We start from the raw sequence: 23,169 nt of genomic DNA, 5'->3' as shown, positions 1-23,169 counted from the left end.
CAGGCTTTTCTTTTCCGTCTTTCCTTCCTTCTCTCCTTTCCATATCATCGTATTTCCTTGTTTTGTGCTTTTCACACGCACCTCCCTCCCTTTCCCCGTTGTGTTCTGCCATTCCTTTTTAATTTCGACCGTTGCGTAGAATTCCGAGAGTCGATAGGCATCGTTGCCCTCGGTTGACTGTCCTGTTTTTCCACTTTGATTCCTTTTTCCTGCTTCTCTTTCCCACCCCACGTTTACACACCAAAAAGTCTCCCTTGTTGCCATGTGCTCTTCATTTTTCTTGCTTTCAACGTTTCCCCTGGTTTTAATCTTGCCGGAGCTACTGCAGCTTACTGCATTTGGCGTAATACGGGGACAAGTCCATGAAAGACAAAAACAAAAAAAACTTACAGAACCCACGATCCGCCCGTTGGAGCTAATATCTTGTAGAGTGGAAGCCGACCTCTGTATTGCAAATCTCCAAAAGCTTCGCATTAGTGAATTGAAAGCATAGAAATAAGGAGCCAATGTGAAGCAAACCGAGATTGAAGATTCGTAGAAAGTGACGCGTTAGGCGGTGCGTTATTTCACACCCCGTACGCCGCATACAGGCAATACCACTCCGCGCTTGGCCCACAGTGGGTCTTCTGGGCAGCATCCCACTGGCCACAACCGCCAGGGAAAGGTGCTGTTACAAAGAAGGCGTCGGCCGTGATAGGCCCCTGTTAATTATTCTTTTTGGAGGGTCTTTGGCTTTTTGTGTATGTGTGTTCAAGGGAGGAGTGGCCCATGGGTGTGACCGCCCAGCCAAGGAGGTCCATCAGGGAATATCCACAGGGTCAAGCAACAAAACAAAAACATAAAGATCCTATTATTTTGAACGCCGCACTTCATCAACGTAGTATCGACATGGGGTCGTCCCTAGAATCCCCAGTCTCTCCTCGAAAGTCATTTACAAGGGGAAGTATATTGCGCCGGGGTGTCAGCGTCTGAGAAAGGAAGATGAAATACAGAATAAAGATGCAGAGGATAAGACAGAGCCAGGGGTGGGGAAGGTAGCTGGCCAGCACGGCAGACCGGACCCACCGGGCTTGAAAGGCGGAAGGGCTGGAGAGCTGGAAATGCAGCCATAATGAGAAAAGAGGCTGAGCTCCAAGGATATGGGCTGCTTGCCAGACAGGCTCTTTTAACCCAGAACAGGATAACGCGGAAGAGGAATTCTAAAGGGTTTCGTCGCCCGGTTGGTCGATCCAGTTACCACGAGACACTTGAACGTCGACTTCGGCGATCAGATTGCATATTGTCACATTTTTGATCGGCTGCCAATCGCGATGGCCAGTCTGTTGCTCTCAGCATGTGCCGTGCTCCGTCCTCGGTCGTCTTCCCCCCATCCGTTACGTGGAGGTACAAGCCTTGTGGGCACATAGGCGACATTCCACGGACGAACAAGAACAGGCGGCGAACGGGCAAATACTCAGAAAAGGGACGTGGGGAACAGGGAAGCCACTACTGTTTGGATCGCCGACCTGCATATTGCAAGCGCGCGGGTAGGCAGGTGCAGATAGAAAGCACACAAGGCGGGACACCTTTGGTCAAAGTACTTCGTAATACGGTAAACGTAGCACGTTCCGGTGTAAGTGGATTGAATGTGGGCGTACCAGTGTTCGAACCCAAAAGTGGGTGTAGCAGTGGAAGTGGGCTCTGATCCCTGTCGCAAGTCACCGCGTGGCCCTTTCCCACGAACTGAGTGCAAACGGCTTATGGCGTTTCCGCTTTGGCAAGTGCTCTGTGCTCCTTCCCCTGTATCTGTCAAGCAATTTAAATTTTTCATCACATTCTATGATGCAGAACAAAACAAGGCCATGTAAATCGTACGACGGTACGACGGTACGACGCAACGCACCGCACGTCTACACCTTGTCCTTCCCCTGCCAATATACTGTATGCCCGCGCTGTGAGATGAATTCGATGAGCGCGAGAAGAAGATAACCTGGGCAAAGAATATGCAAATACCATTACTGTCGGGCAAAAAGAAGCTTGCGTAAGAATTAAATGAAGGGAACTTTCCTGTGCCTGGCCCTATCACTTGGCGGAAGGGCAAACCTGGGATAAACAGAAGAAAAGAAAAGAAAAGAAAGGGTGCCGCCTCGGGAGAATTGATTGCACTCGCCTTCACACAGCGTCACCCGAACTCTGTTCACGGGCATGGATTGTCAGTGGGTTCAATTTGGGGCTAGCCTGTTTTAGATATGGGAAGCGTAGGAAAGAACGGAGGAAAGAAGGGATGAAGGAGAGGGGGAAGGAGTACATGTACTTCGTAGGGTTGCCAAATCCGCAGGAGGACCCGACAGTCTGGTTAGGGTGTGGAGCCATGTGAACGTAGATTGGACGAAAGAACTGCGCAAACTGGGGCCGGCCAATTTTGCCCGTCATCCGCCGTTCGAGAGCCAGCGAGTGCGGAGGGAACGACGGACAAAAATGCCTGCGAACGAGACATAAAAACACCAAAGAAAAAGAAAGAAAGAAAGGAAAACAGAGCAAGGGACCCTCCATCCGAAGTTGGACGGACATCATCTTGATGATTTCCCGCAAGCTCCAACTTGCCAGTGGGAATAAAAAACCGTTTGACTTGTACCCACTTTTTCCACTTGCCGGTCCTCTTCCTTCATCATCAATAATCGCTACGTAGATCAAATCCGTTATTTTGCATGCTGTGCGCTGTAGGACACGCTTGACAAGGGGTTTCTGTCGCACGGAGAATGTCGTAGCTCTCGTTGTCATACAGACTTAAATTGTTGTTTATGCTGGGCGGAGCACTTTGTAGTCCGTCGACGATTACGAAGCCATCGTTCTGTGGCTTGGCTTGGTGAAAGAACCAGAGTGTGTATTGACAAAGAAACAACGCCCAAAGAAGGAAACGATCGGAAGGTCAGCAAGTCTGACACGCCGTCTGAATTTCACTGCAAGCCAGAGAAAAAAAATGAAAGCTTGTCTGGGTGGAGCTCGAGCTCGGGGACCTCGCGCAGACGATTGAAAGATTGCAGGATCACAAAAAAACGTGGGGAACAGGAGGGGGGTGTCCTCGACAAGTTCGACTGACTTGCTCGTTTGGACACGAAAGCATAGACGACAGCTAAGATGTGGTGCCCTGTGCATCACTGGCACTAGTAAACGGAGAATTGTCTGTATGCAGACAGGCGTCTCTCTGCTGTCTTCCTGGCCAACCCAAGAGCGGACATTTTCGTGCCTCTCATTCTCTCTGCGTCTAGATTTGTACAAGTGTCGTAGCACAAGGAAAGACAAGACAGCATCTTGCACGCTGTCGGAAGACGAGTCTTTGTACCCTGCATAGAGTCCTGTCTCGGTTCAGCCTGTCTCTCGTTTCCTCAAGCATCCCTGGCCAGTACGTGTTTTCCCTCCGACCAGAACGTAATCCTCGCTCTCCTCTCCTCTGGCGTCCCTTCGAGGCACTCACACTAGTCTCATTTTGGCAAATCTCACCCTGCCAGTCTCGGCTCTCCGTCATACTGGGCCTTCCAGGCTCACACTGTCCATGCTACCCCGATGCCCCATTCTGTTGAGAGCTTGCCTAGCGATCTGCTGATCGTCCTCTCGCATCGTCTTGTTGGACTTCATTCCCAACTCCTCCCTCAATCTCCCACGAACCCGGGAGCTAACACTATTGCCCGCGGCGCCGTTTGGTCATATGATTTGTAGGCCTTGTTGTGGAAAGAAATGGAGAAAGAAAAAGCGAAGTAGACTATGTCATTAAAGGTAAGAAAGAGTGAATGATGGGCTGCTGAAGGACGATCCTCAGCTCTGTTGAACATTGAGGTCCTCTCTGTACCGCCACCTTCATAGGATATACATTATGCTCAACCTGGCAGTAATCATCCATGGTCGCCTTTTCCTATTCTCGACTACATTTATTCGATGCAGCATTCCCTTGTAGCTTTGCCGCCTTCTTGACAACCATTTGCGGCTTCCCTTGCGAGGTTTTGATTAATACTCCCTTTCGTTGTATAGACTCTGCAGGGCTTGCATGCTAACTGATTGTTTGTCTCTCATTCTCTTTTTTCTTTATCCAATTTCTCCTTTTCCCCAATATTCTTTTCTTCTGTTCTTCCAATGTTTTTTTGCCAAATACTGCCGTGCGGCGTAGCTCCTCTTCTTTCGCCATAATACCCGACCATTTTATTTATTTGTCGCCTTGCTCATGATGTTGGGCGACGTATTTGTAGCCATCTTCTGGCCAGACCTGCGACTGGGCAGTGCTTTCCTAACAAACATGGCGCTGTGACACGAAAAAAGTACTTGCTGCTCCCGATTCTGCCACTCTGCGCTACTTGTGCTTCATAGTCTCTCCACTGGCGCTTGCTTGCCCTAGCGCAAAGCATGTCTGTTTCACCTGTCCCTCGCCTGTACCTTGTGTCCCCCTGTCCTGCACACCGTGGGTTGTCCGCGTAGGTCGTTCTCGTTGTCTTGGCTTCTGGCGACGTCCACCGTTCGCCGATCAACCATCTCGGCCACCTCAAAAAACAGCGCTACGACGTTTTCCGTATGTCGTAAAGAAAGTTTAAGCATTGTGGAGTCAGTGTCGAAAACAGGACGACAGGGGGTCACTAGCCGCAGTGTCAGGGCCAGTCAAGCACTTCCCCGGCACTTGAGCCCTGATCCCTGCAGGTCTAGGTCTTTTTGCTTCAGTGTTTAAACCGTTTCCAGCATAACCCAACAGAGCATGCAGACATGCCTTTCCTGATCGACTTCGCATTTCTCCCGCCGCCGTACAGGAACAAAGCCTGCATCGTCCTTTCTCCATTCCGTGGCATCTTGTTTCTCCGTGCCAATGTCTCCGGAGCACGGCCCAGGCACCGGCTCTAGCTGGTCAGAGGCCCACTCGGTCTGTCAAAAGAGGAGTAGCATCGTAGGCGCTCTATCGGCCAATTCCTTCTTTTGTGAACCCTGTCGACTTTTTCTAATCTTCCCCATCTTGCAACCGCCATATCTCACCCTTGGCCAACAGACAAGGCCATTTTGTTCTGTGCGTGTGTGTGTTGTCTGTACGGAGGAGTGTACAGTCAAACAGTCAACGTCCAGGAGGAAGAACACCCCGTAAATCGACCATTAAAAATGGAATGTTTTGTCGGTATGTCAGGAAGGCTCAGTTTATTGGCCCCATTTTTCAAGTTCTTCGACGTTTTCGGAAAGGAAACAGACCAAAGTAAAGCCGTGCCGGGGGGGTGACGACGGGCTTTGTAGGCTTGGTGAGCATTCGTAGCTGTCGCTGCACTGCACCAATACGTCGCGCATATTCTGCACCTGCGTCTCAGCCTAGCGCGAAATGCATGGAGAAAGGCAGCAGCATGCTCAAAGAAAAGGGGACATCTGGACGAGACGACAGGAGTACACAGCTACACAGCATGCATGGAACACTTACAACCGCATGCACAAGGAGATCCAGGTGTAGATCATAGCCTTCCATACAATATGATCAACGTTGCAGCGCTTTGGTGTAATGCTGATTTTCCAGGAACCTGCCCCGTTCGGAGCCGACTGGCCAATCGAGTATCCGACAAGGCGAGACAGGAGACCTGGCTCAGCCAGTCTGTTCAGGTAATTCCCCGTTTGGACAGTCGCATTGGGGAGCCATTTTGGCAAACAAGGGTGGTTTGTCTCGATTTTGTGATACGATGACGCCTTTTGTTACCTGTCGTGAATTTTCTGAGAGCCGCAATGCTACCCGCAAAGGTCACCTTGTATCGTCTTCTCGTGCCCAAAGTGTCCGTCTCGTCTTGTCCTCGAGGCCTCCTTAGGTTTCTTTCATGTGCTCTTTGTCTCCCAGCCCGGCGCCGCGTCTTTGCTTGCCACCTGTGGTTTCTTTTGCCCGTCAGCCCCTTCTTTATTTCAAAGGAAGGCACACTAGGGCCAGAGTATGCGCGTTATCGTCTTGTTTTACCAAAAAGAGAAAATAAAAAGAAAAAGAAAAGAAAGAGGTACAGCTTCGTCAATTCACAGGCGAGAGCGCGCGAATAGTTCTATTCGCGCTGGGTGTTTTGGTGGCTGTTGTCCTGTCTTCTTGTCTTTCTCTCTAGTAGGAGGTGCATCCTCGGAGAAAAGAATGGCAGGTCAAGAAAGGCTACGAGCAACTACATGTAAACTTTATCGTGGTCCCATTTTGTTTGTCCGATATATTTTCGTGTTTTGGGCACTTTCTCTTGTCATGTCTTCGCTGCCTGGTCTCCGTTTGCATCCCTTGCCCTTAACACTGATTTGCTAGATCCTCTCAAAGTTTAATCGTTACTGCCATGCTGGACCAGAAGACCTCTAATCGTACGACAACAACCTCTTTCTTTTTTTTCTTCTCTACCTTGCTGATGGATTGACATTGTCTGTGTTTCTCGTTGTGTTGTCACAGTGTTAATGTCATTGTGCCTCAGCTTCATATCGAAATACGGAATACGGGATACCTGTCCAGGAATTACTTGGGCTCTTCTTTGACAGCAGGTAAGATACATCTCTATTAGATGAACAGACAAATTCTTCCACGTAGGACGGATTCTTCCCTGAGGTTCTGTAGCGCAGAATACTCCCCAATGTCTCGCCCTGTGTCTCGCTCCTCCTTTCTCGTTCTCTTTGTCCCCCGTCTTTTGCCCTCACATAATTTGTACAACGCTTTTAAAAACAAGGCGAGTTGCACAAAAGAAATACCTAGCACCTTATCGTGTACTCTGTAATACAGTGCTGCTGCATCTGCTGTGGTACGGCGATGTTATGCACCAGGTCGTCAGTCACGACGCAAAATGTATACTCTCCATTACTGCATCTTCAACCGTTTCATTTCCTCCTTTTTCATCCAACTCTGGGTGTTCTTGTTCTCTTTGTGTTCCACATTTGTGTTCTTCTGGCTCGTATGTCCTAACTCGGCCTCTAATCGAGCGAAGCAAATCCTCTCGTCGGGATACAACCGCCCAGAACCATGGTTTGGGTTGCAACCCGATCCGAGCGCATTGTAACGGGGCGGTCTGACAGGTACGGCGAACGACGCACTCCGTTCAAGAGCGTCTGGGACATGATCCTTCTAGTAAGCGGTCGCCCCCATTATTGTGTCGCATCGCTGTCGCTCTGCCGCACGGCTCCATTCAACACGTTTCGGCTCCGTGATGACCTCTCTTCATTTCTGTCCGAAATCGAGACCCCTTGTTTTTTTTTTCAAACATGGTCTCTTTCGCACACTTTTTACTGTTTTACTTTTTACACATGGCCGTCTCTTCGTCACGGGCGATCTGCAACAAGCCGCCGTTATGGCCAAAGTGGAGGGCGCAACGCGTCTTTTTTGCTAAAGGTGGGGGGCCACGAGCTACTTGCAACTCGTCTGGCCCACTGCTCTATTAGTGGAGGTGCTAAAAGACACGCTAACCAAGCCCCACAGCGCTGCAAAAGGCCCTAAGCCGCTCCGGATTAGTTGTCGCATCATGAAAGCGAAAAAACGACATGTACTCCGTCCTCCATACATATACATCGCTGAAGGAGCATGTGCCACATCGTCTTCCAAGAGCCAGTCGTGCTTACATGCTGCGCCGCTTACCATCTCAGTTTGTGGAGGCTCCATATCGCAGTTTAGCCACCGTAAGGAATACACAAAATCTCAACGACATTGCCTGGTTTGCAAACTTCTTTGAAAGGTGTATTCAGCGTCTGAGGCGGCAATTTGTGTGTCCTGGCCGTCGCGTTCAAACAACTCAAGAATCCAGAGGACACAGGCCGGGGCCTGTCGCTTTACTTGCCGAAGACTGCTATCCGCGCGTTTCCTGCGGTAAAAATCAGAAGCAGCCCTTCCCCCCCCCCCACTGTGAGTGTCTAAAACACCTCTCCTCACACTAGGGTCTGGACACACACAAAAAACTGCATGCGCTTGTCTTTGCAGTTGCCCGGTATCTTCCATGGCATATAGTTCATTTGCACTCAATTGCCACTTTACTCCTCTCTTCGTCTGCCTGGAAAGGACGCTGTAGACGCACTGGCTGTAGGCGCCGTCGACTCTGGGACTTTAGGCGTCTATTCGCGCTCCTGGCCACGTTTGTAAACACCCGTTTTGTGCCGCCTCTCAAGAACCGAGCAGGCGACCACACCTTTCAGTGACCCTTCTGTTCCGTCTTCTATGTTGTCCAGTGTGTCTGTGTGTCTGCTGCTCTTCCCTCGCCTCAATTCGGGACGATTGCTATTGCGGCTCGCCGACTTTCTTAATAGACCATTGCTCCCTCCTCCTTCGGATACCAGCCTCTTGTCTCTCCTTTTCGCCGGACATCGTATGACTGTATTCTTCTGATTTTTTGACCCTCATTCTGCCTGTATCTTTGCATGCCAATCCGGTCTCGAGGGTATCTCGTCCCCGCATACCCTGACATCTTGTATGCACCCATGGCAAACAGCCGCACAACCCTCCCCTCGCCCAAAGCACTCCATTCTCCTCCCTTGTTACTCCCACGCCCTGCCCCGCAACGGCAAGGGTCCCAGCCAAGCCTGGGACAGATAATTACGACGTAGACTCGTCAAGGTGGATGCAAAAATGCACTACAAAATGGCCGCTTAGTTTTGGTCTGCCCACACCACCTCACGTTATTTCACTACGCTCCCTTAGTCTTTGCCCTCACACCCCCCCATCTCACAAAACGCTCACCTCCACATCACAACACAAACAACCAACACCCGCAACTTACACGCCGGTTGATATTGCCTGTACTGTAGGAAAGGGCAGGTCCTGTTGCTTTGTCTTCTGTCTGTCTGGCAGAGAAAATCTAGAGACCATGATTACCGAGCACACAAGTCTCTTTTGGTGTTACTTGAGCGGATTTCGTGCAAAGTAAAAACGTAATTACTTTTACCGTCTCGTCCTTCTTGGGTTCAAAAACGTGTGCCTCATCGTATGTCGCGTAAACAGCAATGTGGGCAATCATCATAACTGTCGATGTACGTTCATCAGCCGGAAAGACATAGTCATTTACAAGCAAATGCCCAACTTCTTATTCGTAGATTCAACATGCAACGAGAGCACAATGGAATGCCTTGCTTGCAGTGTTGCTGCAACGTTCTGCGAGAATATCCGTTCCACCTCGACTGGACGTATTGTTTTCGGCCCCCAACGTCATGGGGTCGTCTATGAGGCCAGGACTATTTCATGGTTGCCTCTCCTCCCTCTTTTCGTTTCAAAGTTGTTCGTTTTGCTTTTTTGCATCCATTTCAGTCCACATTTGAATGCCCCCCCCCCCCCAAAAAAAAGTCGTCTCTACTACTTGGTGCTCCCATCCTATTTATAAAACTATCTTGTGCTTGGTTCTCACTTGCCTCATCGTCTTGAAACATCTTCGCCTCCCTTGCTTCTACAAGCAGAAAGATCTGTAGAATTTACCCTTCTTTCGTAACAAAAAAAATATTGTGCAACTGCATACCTCGTCGCAGTGGCTTCTTCACTTCCTGTCTGCTCTTGCCTCTTAGTTTTGTCTTCCCCACGCCTTTCAAAGACACGCATATCATACACGTACACGCTCACGCCAGTTTTTGCCTTTGTTCTTGACAATTTCAGAACAGCCACATTTCCACGGTGCTCACTTGGCCATTTGGCACCTTTGTTCTTGCATTCGCATACCTGGTGGAGTGTGATCGTCAAGACCACTACAAAGCAAGCATCGAGACTAAACAGGACACCAGAACGAAACCAAAATCAGAAAAGGAAAAGGAAAATAGAAGAGAAAGGCATGACCAGGGACCAAAAACATCTTTCCGAAACCATCACTTATCCATTTGTCGGCCGACCCTAAGTATCTCTTGTATTGTCTCTCTACAGGCATCTTTTTTGTCTCTGCCACCTACGACCTGCAGCCACCCTTGCCGCAATCGCTCGCTATCCTTTGTCCGCCTCTCCAGACTTCTTCTCTCCTTCTGTCTATCTCACCATTTATTCGCTAAGACAGCTCGAGTCTCAGACCAGAACAAAACAAATCTACATCAAAACCGACCCGTGGACGAAAGGTCACAACAAATAGCTTCCAGTGAGAGATTTTCGGGTGCGCTTGCTGATGACCTGACCTCTCCGATATCATTGCGTCTCAATCCGGACCGCACGCTCCCTTTGCATCAGCCTTATCCCAAGGCCCATCAACATCAACTGGAGCGAGTCAAAACTACCTCAAAAACACGCGTCGGCCGAATCGAAAGCGTATTCAGCAGCATGCATATCAACTCGACTGTGGGGATTGATATCGGCTCCGCCACCTCTTCGACATCGGCCACCTTTTCTACGCAGCAAGATATGGCCCGGTACAGCACGGTATGTATATTGTATATTGTCACATTCACCTCTACGACTTACACACGACCCAATAGCGCCTCCCCTAGTTTAGCGTCTTCAGAGGCGAAGAGAGTCCAGAGCCCTACAGACGAGGGGTCGTTAGAGCCAGCAGACGCCTCTGGCCTCTCTGCTAGCGCTGTTAGCCGCTTGGTTTGGTGCGCTGGCTCCTGCTCTTTCCTCGTCTTGAGCCCTTTGCCATGTCAAGCCCATCCCAATCTCCCTCCCTCTTGCCCCCAAGCCTGTCTGCTACAGTACCCTGTTCATCTTCGTTCTTTCCTCTCTTTATTTTTCTCTTTTCTGCAGTCCTTCTCTTTTTGATAAATACCCACCCCCTCCTGTTTCTTTTTTTTCCGTCTTCCTCTTTCCGACCCATTCCCCTCTCACCTTGCTCTCCTTCAACTTCTCGACTTTGTAAAAATTCCATTATATCTACTGACATCTTTCCCCCTCCGTCTCTCTCCTTTTACACAGCAAGTCTCCAAGTTCACTCTACCAACGTCCTCGGATAGTCTGTTGACGCCAACATCTGTTTCTGGATCACCGTTGTCCCGCAACCTGTCTTTCTTCAATACACAGAGGCCCCAACACCAACACCAACATCAACACCAACACCAGCAACCGGTTAACAAAAGGGCTCAAATTTCACTTCCCACTGTATCTGCTCATTCAGACGACCCGGCCAAAGCACTGCTCCTAGATCACTCAACGGCAATGTCTCACTCCGGAAATCATCACTACCCTCATAACCAGCAGCCAACGCCGCCTTCCTCCGGCATGCAGTATGCTTATGAGAACGCGTCCGAAGCACCGCCCATCACAGGCCAACCTTCAGTCGCGCCTGCCTATGACATGAGTAGCTACTCGTACCAGTCTCCCAAGGAGGAAGGCCTTCCCACCACCATGGATAGCTACCAGTTCGGCTCCTACACGGCGACTGCACCGTCACATCCCGACGAGACCACTGGCTCGCCCTCTGTGTACTCGTACAGCCCTGCCATGAATGCCGGGAGCTCCCAGTATCTGACCCAGGCCCAACAGCGTCTCCCGCCGCCCGGTCCGGCCATGTACTCTCCGTATGGGGCGCCGCCGACACAGCACGGCCATCAGCAACAGCAGCATCCGCAGCACCCGCAAGGCCTGGCACCGCTTCTCTCCCACCCTCGACCGATGACCTACCGCACCGACCGCACTATGGCCAGTGACTACTCCAGCATGGCCCCGATCGCATCGCTGGCTCAGGCTCCACAGAGCACCGACGTGCCGGGAGGCTCAAACTACCGCCGTCTGCCACCTGCCACAGTCAACGACCAAAGCCGCACGCCGCGCACCCAGGCTGGCTCCATCGGTGACGTTAGCCAGCTGTTCCAAGCCAACGGCACTGCTGATGTGACGAGCCCAAATCGGCCTCGCTTTGCGTCAGACAGCTTCCGCAAGGCTCTCACGCCCGACAAGGAGAGCCTGTTGGTTTCGGATACCGACGAAATCAAGTTGAATCACCAGGCACCAGAGCAAGCTCAGTTCATCTTCAACCAGCGCCAGACGCACAGTTCTCTACAAGGCAAGGGACTGTGGGAATATGTTGCGTCGAAGTTCCAGGTGGAGTTCCCCGATGGCCAGTGTTCAAATGCCCGCCTCCAGATGACACTCACCCGCGCCAGGCGTCGGTTTGCGAGATATCCTAAATACATGGTACGTTTCGGCTTTATTTCGTTCATTGTTGTTCGCACGGTCAGGCGTCAAGGTGGCTAACAATATACCGCAGTTGGAAAACTTCATGATGGTCTACGAGAGGGAAGAAAAGGCCAAGTATGTACGTTACGCCAAAATGCTCAACGACATCAATGCCCAGGATGGCAAGAGCAAGAGCTTTGAGTGGAAGCCAGCCGACGTTGAGTCGATTGCCTGTCGCATTGGTTTCGAGGAGCCGGCTCCAGATCCCAACACCAGCCTCCGCAACCGCCGCAATATCACGCGCAAGAAGCTGCAGGCTGCGAGCTCGTCGCAACGGGGGCGCGCTCAGTCGACGGTGATGGCGCCCGTGTGGAGCAACAATGGCTATATGCCTGGAAACCAGCAGTACCCCCTTCCGAGTCCACACCAAGCCCACGCCGACGAAGCGTGCATCTACAACATTGAGCCGGCGGATCTGACCGAGGAACAGTCGTCGGCTCTCGCGGATACTCTGGCACTCCGGCACGGCTCGAACGACTACGCCGAGGACGCACTTAGTTCCGGCCACAGCAACTCGCCCATTGATCAATCTATGGACAACGCGACCCCCCAGTCTAGCACTTCGACCTACTCGCGTACACAGCAGTCTCCTTCCCCTGGGGGTACGGGCATGCACCTTCACATGTCACCTCATTAGCGAAGGATTCCGTCTCGAGTTTCGCCTTGTTGGTGACTTCGTCTGTTTCTTCTTTTTTGTCTTTTTTTAATGCTCTTTCGCTGCTTCCCTTCTATGTTTCCTTGATTTTGCACCTTTCTTACATTCATTTTATTCTTGTGGAATGTTACCCTATGTTCACCATCACCTATTCCTTGCCGCTTGTTCGCTTGGGGGCATGTGGTCTAGCTACCTTTTGAAGATCTCATATTTTGTCTGGGAGGTCCAAGTTTTGTGTTTTACTTGTTTGTTTTTTGTTATATTTCTTGTTTGTTTGCATCGATTCCCCCAACTGGTTTCCCTATTTCTTTTTATATTGATGGATCGCATGTCCCTCACACTTTGGTTTTGTTTTTGGTATCGACATCCAAATTGGGTTTGGGCAATCAAGGTCTGGGTTTTATGGGACAAAACATGGCTTGGAGTATTGTTGAGTGCTTCGTATACAGATAAGGGGCTGCCCTATTTTATTTTTGGTCACCGGGGTTTTTGGTTTTTCGTTTTGCTTTTCGTCATTGGTATGTTATGGGACTAATTTCGTCAGTTTGATGATTTTGTCATCGTGTCTGGTCTTTTTTTCCCATTTGTTTTTTTTTTTTTTTTTTTTTTTTTTTTTGGTTTTTGTTTATGGTTCCAGAGTATTTTTTTCTCGTCTCTCTTGTCTACTGTTCGTTGTAATAGTCTAAGGTTTAAATATCATTTCTGACACGCAATCAATGGTCTTTTTACCTTGGAACCCATTTTCTCAGAAAATCTATCCCGTACTCATAGCAATATTGCAAATATCCAAAGCAGCAATATGCGTACGATATGCCATGTATACGGGGCTCGCATGACATTAACTGTACATCGGATCTAAAGTCGTCGTATTAAACGCGACTTATATTATTGTAATTTTACTGGCCTTTTATCTATTTTGTTTGGTGTCCTGCTCATCACATCTTTTTGCAGCTACTAGCTTCTGTTGCTCTCACTTGTTCCATTTTTTGGTCCTGTCACGTTACTTTTAGCTGCAACAGATAAATAACAGCTTCTGTGACACGTTGTTGGCCGCGTTCCTTTCGGATTCATCCGGATGACAGATGGACCAATCCAGGACCGAAAGGGGAAACGATCCAGAAAATAACAAAATTCGATATGGCCAACGATAAAGAGTTATTGTGAAGGAAGAAGGGATGAGAATTTGGTGCATTGCCTTCTTACTCAGTCACGACATTAATCACGGTAGTTCGTATGTTGTGTCGTTGGATGGTTGTATTGATACTTTTCATTCTAGTGCATGTTTGTTGTCTGTTGGCCAATACTCGACACAATTTTCACAAAGGTGACAGGAGGAAGTGTCATACTGGTAGGTAGGAAATTGTGTTTCATTGGACGTTTAACAGGGAGCAACGAGCAGGGGGGCCACAATATTTGTTCGCCGCTGATGAACGACGAAGAATAATGAGCAAGAAATGTGTTTTCTCATCATTAATGATTAACTATCGAAATTTAATAATTATAATGCAAATAAAATATAATACAAATAAAACAAAACACGTGTCAGATAAAGACAGAAAGCAGATTAAAGATCTCATTGATGTGATATAATTACAATGAAAGACAAGTTCGACATACGTTGTCCGATGAAATAAAATGACAAAGTCAAGATCGCATGTGACCCATCAAAATGATTTGTTGTCGCTGGTTACTAATCCTCGATGTGGGACACCACCGCCTTTGGCTGTTTGCAGCCACCAGGCAAGACCATACGAGTATATAGAATATAAAGTACCAAAATTCCAGGTGCAAATTCATAAGAAGACAAGCGGCTGCTGTCGGATACTGGGCAACTGGCAGCGTCTTAAATTAAAAGACGCTCGATGTTGATGCATTATCACGTGACACAAATTGCGCCACAGTTCAGCCTCGCCAGAATCAGCCACATCTATTATGCAGACGAGCCTCGCAAGTCCAGGCGACGTTGCCCAAAATACCCCTGCCGTCCCTAGTTCGATTTCTGGTTGGAGGTGCGCGATCCCTGATTTCTGGGACAGTTTAGCATTCCAGGCCCTGCGATAATACCACGTGAGGTGGATGCAGGAGGAAGTTGATTACAAACTTTCATCCCATCTTTCCTTGCCCACCTTTCCCCCCTTTCATTGCTGCCTGCAACGAGCGGCTTTCGTTTCGTTTTATTCCACTGCTTTGGCAGCGACACATTTTCTCCTATGCATTCTCCAGTCTCCTTATCGGACTGCCTTTGTTGGTGATGTCTGGACTCGGAGGCATCGACCGGCGGCCAATGGCTGCGGCGGCCGTAGGCGGACACGTGCGCTCGCGGACGGCGTCGTTTCTGCTGCCAATATTGCTCCTGCTTCAGGCATGTTCATGGCTGCCGTTCGCGCAAGCCATGATGGGACCCGACCGCATGGCGGATCTGCGGCGTGCAACAGTTGACATGTTCTACCACGGCTTCAACAACTATATGCACATTGCCTTTCCCGAAGATGAGGTTTGTGCAGGTCCTAGGAGTGTAGATTGACGACCATGTGACTGACTGAAACCCTCCCTTACCAGCTGCGACCTGTTTCCTGCGTGCCCTTGACGAGAGACAACCTCAACCCGCGCAACGTGGAACTTAACGACGTCCTCGGAAACTACTCCCTCACCCTCATCGACAGTCTCTCGACACTGGCCATCCTGGCATCGGCACCTCCCGAAGACGGCGATACTGGTGCAAAAGCGCTCCGAGACTTCCAGGACGGTGTTGCGGCACTGGTTGAACAGTACGGTGATGGACGGCCGGGGCCCTCAGGCGCCGGCCTCCGCGACGGGGGTTTGACATGGACAGCAAGGTGCAGGTGTTTGAGACGGTCATCCGCGGCGTCGGCGGTCTGCTGAGTGCCCACCTCTTTGCTGTGGGCGAGCTGCCCATTTCGGGGTACGTGCCGCCGCCAGCACCAGCGCATCCAGACGAACGGCAGACGCCTATCCCGTGGCCAAACAATTTTGTCTACGACGGCCAGCTGCTGCGCCTGGCCCTCGACTTGGCCACTCGCCTCTTACCCGCCTTTTATACGCCCACGGGGATGCCCTACCCGCGCGTCAACTTGCGCCACGGCATTCCCTTTTACGTCAACTCACCGTTGCATGGCGACAGCACGGGCAATGATGGCAGCGACGGGTCAGCACGACAGAGGGCGAGTGGCCCGGTCGAGATCACGGAGACCTGCAGCGCCGGAGCTGGCAGTCTAGTGCTCGAATTCACGGTGCTGAGCCGGCTCACGGGTGACCTGCGCTTCGAGCAGCTGGCCAAACGCGCCTTCTGGGCCGTTTGGTACCGTCGCAGCGACATTGGCCTCATCGGCGCAGGCGTCGATGCCGAGCAGGGTGGGTGGATCGGTGCCTACTCGGTGATTGGTGCGGGCGCCGACAGCTTCTTTGAGTATGCCCTTAAGACGCACATCCTGTTGTCGGGCCACGACCTGCCCAACCGCACACTGGCTGCACGCCCACCGGCGCACCACCGCGTTCCCGTCCGGATACAGGACGCCACGACCGGGGCTGAGACTGCGCTCGTGTGGCACGACCCCAACGCCATTTTCCCCGTTCTGAGCGACGCGGAGAACTCGCCCGAGTCGTTTTTGAATGCTTGGCACCTGGCGCATGCGGCCATAAAGCGCCACCTGTATAGCGACCGTGAGCACCCTCACTATGTCAACGTCAATCTATGGACTGGTTCTCTGGCTGCGCAGTGGATTGACAGCCTGGGCGCCTACTACTCAGGCCTCCTGACACTGGCCGGTGAGTTGGAGGAAGCCATCGAGACGAACCTGCTGTACACGGCCGTGTGGGCCAAGTATGCGGCGCTGCCGGAGCGCTGGTCTGTAAGGGACCGCACGGTCGAGGGCGGCCTGGGATGGTGGCCGCTGCGGCCCGAGTTTATCGAGTCTGTGTACCACATCTATCGGGCGACCAAGGACCCGTGGTACCTGTACGTGGGCGAGATGGTGCAGCGCGACATTACGCGGCGCTGCTGGACCGAGTGCGGCTGGGCCGGCCTGCAGAATGTGATGAGCGGCGAGATGTCGGATCGCATGGAAAGTTTCTTTTTGGGCGAGACTGCCAAGTACATGTACTTGCTGTACGACGACCGCCACCCGCTGAACTCGCTCGACGCGGCCTATGTGTTTACGACCGAGGGCCACCCCCTTATTATACCCAAGCGCCGGCGCGCGCCTGACAGCTTGAAAAGCGAAAATGTGAGAACGAACAACGCAAAGAAGGATAAGACGGCTACTACGAATACTACGACAGAAACAAAGAAAACGAAAGAATCGAAAATCACAAACACCGAAGGGACTAAGGAGCCTGAGCCCACGCGTTCCGGTATTCCTGGTCAACCGGAGCCGGATACAACTGACGCCGGCGATCTGGGCTGGTACGACAACGACGGCTTTACAAATGTATGCCCCCTGCCACCACACCCCGATCTTTTTACAGGTTCTGCTGTGACGGCGCGCAAAAACATCTACCATGCGGCCAAGATGCTTGAGTTGCACTTGATGCCGGCAAAGGGCGCCGAAGGCAATGCCAGCACCAGTGCCAGCGGCCGTCCGAAGCGACATGCATCCTCCTTTTTTCCTTGGACGCTCCCGGAGGCCATGCTCCCTACCAATGGGACCTCATCCAAGGTGCGGCAACCAACCGAGATGAGCCTCGAGTTCTCAGCACAGCCGCCCGAGGCCGCCGTTGCGGGACAGGGCAACGGCAACGGCATCCACGGCAACCTGCTGTCCGGCGCCAACCTGCTGAACCGTGTCGCACCCGACAAGATCCGCGTCAACAGCATATCGGGCTTGAAGCTGATCTTCCGATTAGAAGAAGAAAATGGCGAAAGGTCGTGGCGAGTGACACGCGTCAACGGTGTACCTCTGGGCCGCGACGAGGGGCTCTTGCTCGACCGTGCGCTGGTCAGCCACATTTCGGATGCGCGCTTCAATTTGGTGCGCGACCCCACCATAGCCAAGCTGCATCACCTCCACCACGCGGTGTGGATGAGCTCGCCACAGGAGGGCGAGCCGGACGGCCCAGTTGTGGTGCTCCTCGACGACAGCAGCAACGCAGACACTGAGGATGGCACAGACGAACGTGAGACCAACGATCACAGCCATGGCGCTCCCCACCACGACAATCGTGACGCGATCGAAGAGGGCCAAACCGCAGACGATCAATCTTGCGCGAGCACATCTGGGCTGACGACGCTCGTCAAGTCCTTTTGGCGCCAGATCGTGTCTTCGCTCGACGGACCGGCCCATGCCACGCCCGTGCCCGGATCGTCCATGGGCCAGCGGCGACATCCGCTCCACCACGCATCCTTCTGCAACAAAAGCGGCGGGGCTGGCCGCCGACGGTCAACTGGACCGCCCCTTAATGTCGTCCTGAACTCGACCGGTGTCACGCCCACGGGCATCGGTGCCGCGTCGTTGCCGTCCATTGACATCCCTGCCGGCGCCGTCCTCCCCGCATCGGGTCCCGTGTCGCTGGATCTGCTGCCGTGGCGCTCTGTCTACGCCGGTGGCCAAGCATGTGATGTGCCCCTGCCCGAAACGGCCGTGCGCGACCACCAAGTGCTCGTTTTGCGCCGTGGCGGCTGCACCTTTTCCGACAAGCTCGCCAACATCCCGTCGTTTGCGGCGAGCCCCCGGCGGCTGCAGCTGGTTGTGGTCGTGAGCGACGATGACGACGTGCGCGTCGGCAGCAGCGGTCCCGGCGGCCCACTGTCGCCCATGACGTTCCATGACGACCCGCAAGACTTTGTACGCCCGCTGCTGGACGAGACGCAGCGGACGCCAAGCGGACTGGTGCGGTGGCAGCCGTTAGCGATGGTCATGGTGGGTGGTGGCGAGGAGGCGTACCGACAGCTGGCCGGGGCGCGGCAGTTTGGTCTGACGCGGCGATACAGCGTAGAGAGCCAGGGGGTGCGGATCCGCAATGTTATTATTGACGACGGTGATGAGGTGTGAGGTAAATGGCACAGCGAGGGGGTTATTTGTATGACGTGCCCTTGTACATACACACATTGTCAGGATAGGCGTTTTGGTCCATTGTTTCGCATCGTTCTAGCTGCTATTTTTTCATGTTACCATTTCACGAAGCACACGTTGTTCATCTTCTTGCCAGCATTGTGATATGCAAGTGTATTTTGTATTGAATTTCGCAATGTCGGTGAATGGAAGATATTTAATGCCAGTTTCCCAACGGTGAAGCATATATATGTCTACCAATCAGACACTTCTCCTGTACAGCCAACCGCCCGTCCCTTTCGCTTAACCAAAGATCAGCTTGAAGACGTCGTTGTACACAAAGTAGTTGGCGCCGTCCTTGGCCAGGTGGAAGACCTGGGTGAAGTTCATGGGGCGCTCCTCGTCGTCGACCTGCAGCTGGCCAGTGACGAGGACAATGACGCCGTCGCCAACGGTGGGTTGGGGGTCGAGGGTGGACGTGACGTGCTTGACACGCTGGAAAGGGAGGTTCTGGGAACGGCTTTAGCAAGTGCCATTGCAGCTCCGTAGTATGCTGTCCTCGACTCACCTTGAGCTTCTCGACAATGGCGACGGCACCGAGGACCGAGGACGACTCGAACGTCAGCATGGAGTTGTCGCGCTGGTTTCGGCGATTGGTTAGCAAGTGTGTGTCAACTTTATCGGGGCCCAATGCATGCCCAAAGGCAGCTTCTCTGCCTCGTTCGTTGTCGTTCGTCTGCCGTCGCCTCTGAGCCATCCAATTACACTGGGCAAAGGTGACCGTCCAGAGGTGGCGCTGGTGCCCCTCTTTGCATCTTCATGGCCGGGAGAGTCTTACGTAGAGGCTTTGCAGCTGCGTGCGGTCGGTGTCAAAGGTGTTGTAGTAGAAAGCAACAAACTGCTCTGTGCGCGGACGAAAACAACGGTTAGCATCGGGGTTCGAGGTGCGTCTGTGTGTGCATGTGACGACGAGTCTCGGATTAAGAATTCGTGATGTCGGCTCGCGTCATCGCGGCATCGCGACCGCATATCATGGAGTTGGAGATGGACATATGCCAAAATCAGGAAGGGTTGGACATACGCGCAACGTTCTGGAAATCTGCGGAGACAAGCGTTAGCACGCGGGCGGACGATGAATAGAGGTAAAGAAAGGAGGCCGGCCAGATAAACAGCGCGACTGAGGCAGCATGTGACCGAACAGGAGAGCGCAATGTTTTCTTTCCCATCTTCGTTTCTCGATCTCCGTTTCAACCATTCCATCTTCTCCTAGTGTCCGTCCCTCCTCTGATGCGCCTTTTCTGTACTTACCGTTCGCCATTTTGACGGATGTATGAGGGGTATCAAAGACAAGAAAGAAACAACGTGGGCGACGTGAGGTGTGGTTTGCTTCGTTTGACGTTGAAAAGAGACAGGAGAAAACAGGAGAAAGCAAGACGATAGAGACGAAGAAAAAGGGTGAAAAAGGGTAGCTAGCTTTAGGCCTTGGATGAGGGGGTAAGGTCGAAAACACAAGGCAGGAGCGACGGCGCGCTGCTGTCCAGCGGGGTTACCGTTCGGGGTTGCGCAAAATGCGCTACGATTGGTAAAGGTGGGGTTGCTCCTGCCTTGTCTTGGGCTACTCAAGCCAATCAGCCATGTGTGACATTTTTGTTGGGCGTTGCACCTGCCCGTCATTTTTAGTGGATGAGGTTTCTGGAGGGCGGCGCAGAGAAGGCAGCTACGACCACTGTTGTTGCTATGCAAACAGTGTGGTCGCGGTGGAGTCTGAGCACAAGGCGGTGTAGACGTTTCTGCCCATCTGGTGGCCCATATAAATTGTAAAAAATCGACAGCTCCAGATTTCGTCCCCTTCTTCTTCTTCTTCTTCCACGCCATGAACACAAAACACCAGCCTTGTCGTCTCTTCATTGTTGGCTGCACGCCGACATTATCAATGGAGACGGCCCAATTTGTGAGTATTATGATGCATTGCACGTTAAAAGCGCCAACAACACAACCTAGTGCGCGCGGCGCTCTAGATGATGATTAAACCTTTGAACGGCCAACTGAAATCAAACTCCATGTTGATTCTCAAGACACACAAATCAAGCTCAACAGTCTGATTATTGCGCTTGCACATGCACTGGGTTGTGTTGAAGCTGGGCGACATTGCTGTCGATCTGGTCTCACTCTTTGAATCATTGATTGCGCCAGCTAACAATAAATAGTTCTCGAAGAGATTATTCTATACCGTGAAGCCTCTACGTCAAGTCTCGCCGTTGTCCACCCTCGAAAACGGAATGACACCCTCGACGGTGTCGTCGTCGGCGTTCCAGAACTCGACCACGAGCGTATGCGCCCGCCCACCGGCGCTAACCTCGAACCAAGCGCGCCCGTAGCTCTTGAAGTTGCCGCTGTGCTCGTACAACATATCTGTGTACAGAAGCCAATACTCGCCTGAGACGTGCACAAATTCGCACAGCTTCGGCCACGTGTAGTCGTGGCGCTCGGCTGTGAACGCCACCTCGTAGTTGTTTCTGCTGTTTATTTTGTGCCCGCTGTCCTTGCGGGCCAACTCGATTGTCATGTTCTGGTAAGCGGGATGGTGGTAGGTGCCTGTATAGTCGACTAGAGGCAGCGACGGTTGTAAAGGCGGCTCTGCGCGACCCGGGTAAAGACGGTCCAGCGCACCATCGATGCGCGCGGCGCGTGCTTTAACCGATCGACGGAACCGAGCATCCCAATCATAGCGCTCGTCCGCCGGGATGCCAAAGCGCTCACTTGCCAGGTGCCAGAGCAGGATCAGCTCGGCCATGTTGGACGTGGTGGCCGTGTTGCCAAAGAGCACAACGCCGAAGCGGTCGTCGGGAAAGAAGTACACCTCCGCGCCAAATGCACTGATGGTTGTTAGTCCGTCTGCGATTACAACTGCATGTAGCTGGCAGAGAGCATGCATGTACTTACTTGCTGCCGCCCGAGTGCCCCCAGAACCGATGTCCTTTGTAGGAACCTGTTGTCCAGGCACTGGCATACGCCAAGGGCGCATCAAATGGCGCCGGCGAGGCTGTGCTCTTTCCGAGGAACATCTTTGGTGCCAACACGGCGTCGAGACTGGGCCGCTGGAACGGAATGCCCCCACAGACATCTGCCGTGCTGCTGTTGCTCCCTTTGCTCGAAAACGCCGGCCCGTCGATCCAGCACCGCAACCACCGCGCGTAGTCGTTGACCGACGAGATGATGCCGCCCGCGCCGCTCACCTCCTCCAGCGGCATATGCGGGACACCCACGTACTCGTCCTGGTCGGTGTCATAGTAATATCCCTGTGCAAGCACATTTTCTCTGGGCGCCGCCCGCGCGTCGTCTAGGCTTAAAAACGTCGACGACATGCCCAATGGCTGCCACAACCAGTCGTGCAGAATGTCTCCCAGCCACTGGCCGCCCGCCAGCGTCTCCACCGCGTGCGACAGCACCAGGTACATCAGGTTGCAGTACCGCCACTCGGTCCGCGGCGACGTGTGCAGCGGCAGGTATCGCAGACTTCGCGTGACATCGCGCACCGTTGCGTTGCGGCCGGCGCTGTCGGGGGCCAGACCATACCGCCGCGACCGGGACGGGTCGTGTCCCGCGAGGCCTGTGCGGTGTGCCAGGGCGTCTTCGACCGTCAGACGAGCCGTGGCCCAGGCGTGGTCGCGGTCGGTCGTCGTGTCGCGGCTGCGACCAGCATACTCGCTGCCGACAACAAAGTCGTCTGGCAAGATGGTGGACAGTGGCGTCGTCCAGTCGAGCTTCTGCTGTCCGCTCCCGACGGAATAGTTGCCGCTGTCGACCATGAGCGCCAATGCGGCTGCTACAAACGCTTTCGTCGTGCTGGCCGTGTAGAACAGCGTGTCGGGCGTCACGGCCTTGTCTGGATATACGGCTGTCCCGAAACCCTCTGACCACGCGAGGTCGCCGTCTACCACCGCGATCGCGACGCCCGGCACGTGCCACGTTGCCAGATTGTCAGCGACGAGCGCACGAAAGGCATCGTCAAACGGACTGGAAGCAATGGCAGCCTTGGGTGCGCCGGAGATGGAGGCAAGGTTGGTCTCGCCATGAAATGCAGCGCCATTGCTGTCCACGACAAGGGGCTGTTGGCCGGGACTGGGAACCTGGTAAGCCGTTGCTGTCGTGGCGCATACAAATAGCAACGTCGTTTTGACCCAGCTGACAGTGCCAGTATGACGTCGTCGTGGCTTCGTTGCCCTTGTTGGCCAGCCCATTGCTGTCAATTTTTGTACTACAGAGGACGGTTATGTTAATTGTTGACGGGCAAGCGGTTTGGGTGCTTTCCAGTTCGGCCATGGCGCAAGGCTGGCTTAGGCGCGATGCGAGGATGCTCATTGGTTAATGTGTATTACGACATACTGAATACCTGATGACATGCGCGCCTGTTTATATTGTACTTCTGAAATAATGACGCGAGTGACGAT

General features: G+C 52.7%; 4 protein-coding genes across 4 annotated transcripts; 2 read left to right on the top strand and 2 right to left on the bottom strand.

Moving 5' to 3' along the window:
* Positions 1-11,035: 11,035 nt before the first annotated feature.
* Positions 11,036-12,692, top strand: SPSK_00029 (uncharacterized protein; the record flags this gene model as incomplete). The annotated part of the gene is made up of 2 exons (XM_016727011.1): positions 11,036-12,013; positions 12,087-12,692. The coding sequence occupies 2 exons, from the start codon at positions 11,036-11,038 to the stop codon at positions 12,690-12,692; spliced, it is 1,584 nt and encodes a 527-aa protein (XP_016582514.1).
* Positions 12,693-14,994: 2,302 nt separating this feature from the next.
* Positions 14,995-18,718, top strand: SPSK_10281 (er glucosyll hydrolase; the record flags this gene model as incomplete). Its single annotated transcript, XM_016736765.1, has 3 exons — positions 14,995-15,204; positions 15,270-15,478; positions 15,508-18,718. 3 exons carry the CDS (start codon positions 14,995-14,997, stop codon positions 18,716-18,718), a joined length of 3,630 nt encoding a protein of 1,209 aa, XP_016582513.1.
* Positions 18,719-19,021: 303 nt separating this feature from the next.
* SPSK_00049 (nuclear transport factor 2) lies at positions 19,022-20,036 on the bottom strand (the record flags this gene model as incomplete). The annotated part of the gene is made up of 5 exons (XM_016727030.1): positions 19,022-19,228; positions 19,287-19,514; positions 19,557-19,621; positions 19,800-19,895; positions 20,027-20,036. The coding sequence occupies 5 exons, from the start codon at positions 20,034-20,036 to the stop codon at positions 19,022-19,024; spliced, it is 606 nt and encodes a 201-aa protein (XP_016582512.1).
* A 927-nt stretch (positions 20,037-20,963) lies between these two features.
* SPSK_00018 (penicillin-binding protein) lies at positions 20,964-22,959 on the bottom strand (the record flags this gene model as incomplete). The annotated part of the gene is made up of 2 exons (XM_016727001.1): positions 20,964-21,594; positions 21,662-22,959. 2 exons carry the CDS (start codon positions 22,957-22,959, stop codon positions 20,964-20,966), a joined length of 1,929 nt encoding a protein of 642 aa, XP_016582511.1.
* Positions 22,960-23,169: the final 210 nt, after the last annotated feature.

The sequence above is a fragment of the Sporothrix schenckii genome (genome assembly GCF_000961545.1).
Source record: "Sporothrix schenckii 1099-18 chromosome Unknown Cont51, whole genome shotgun sequence".
Lineage (NCBI taxonomy): Eukaryota > Fungi > Ascomycota > Sordariomycetes > Ophiostomatales > Ophiostomataceae > Sporothrix > Sporothrix schenckii.
This window is presented reverse-complemented; position numbering and strand designations above follow the sequence as displayed.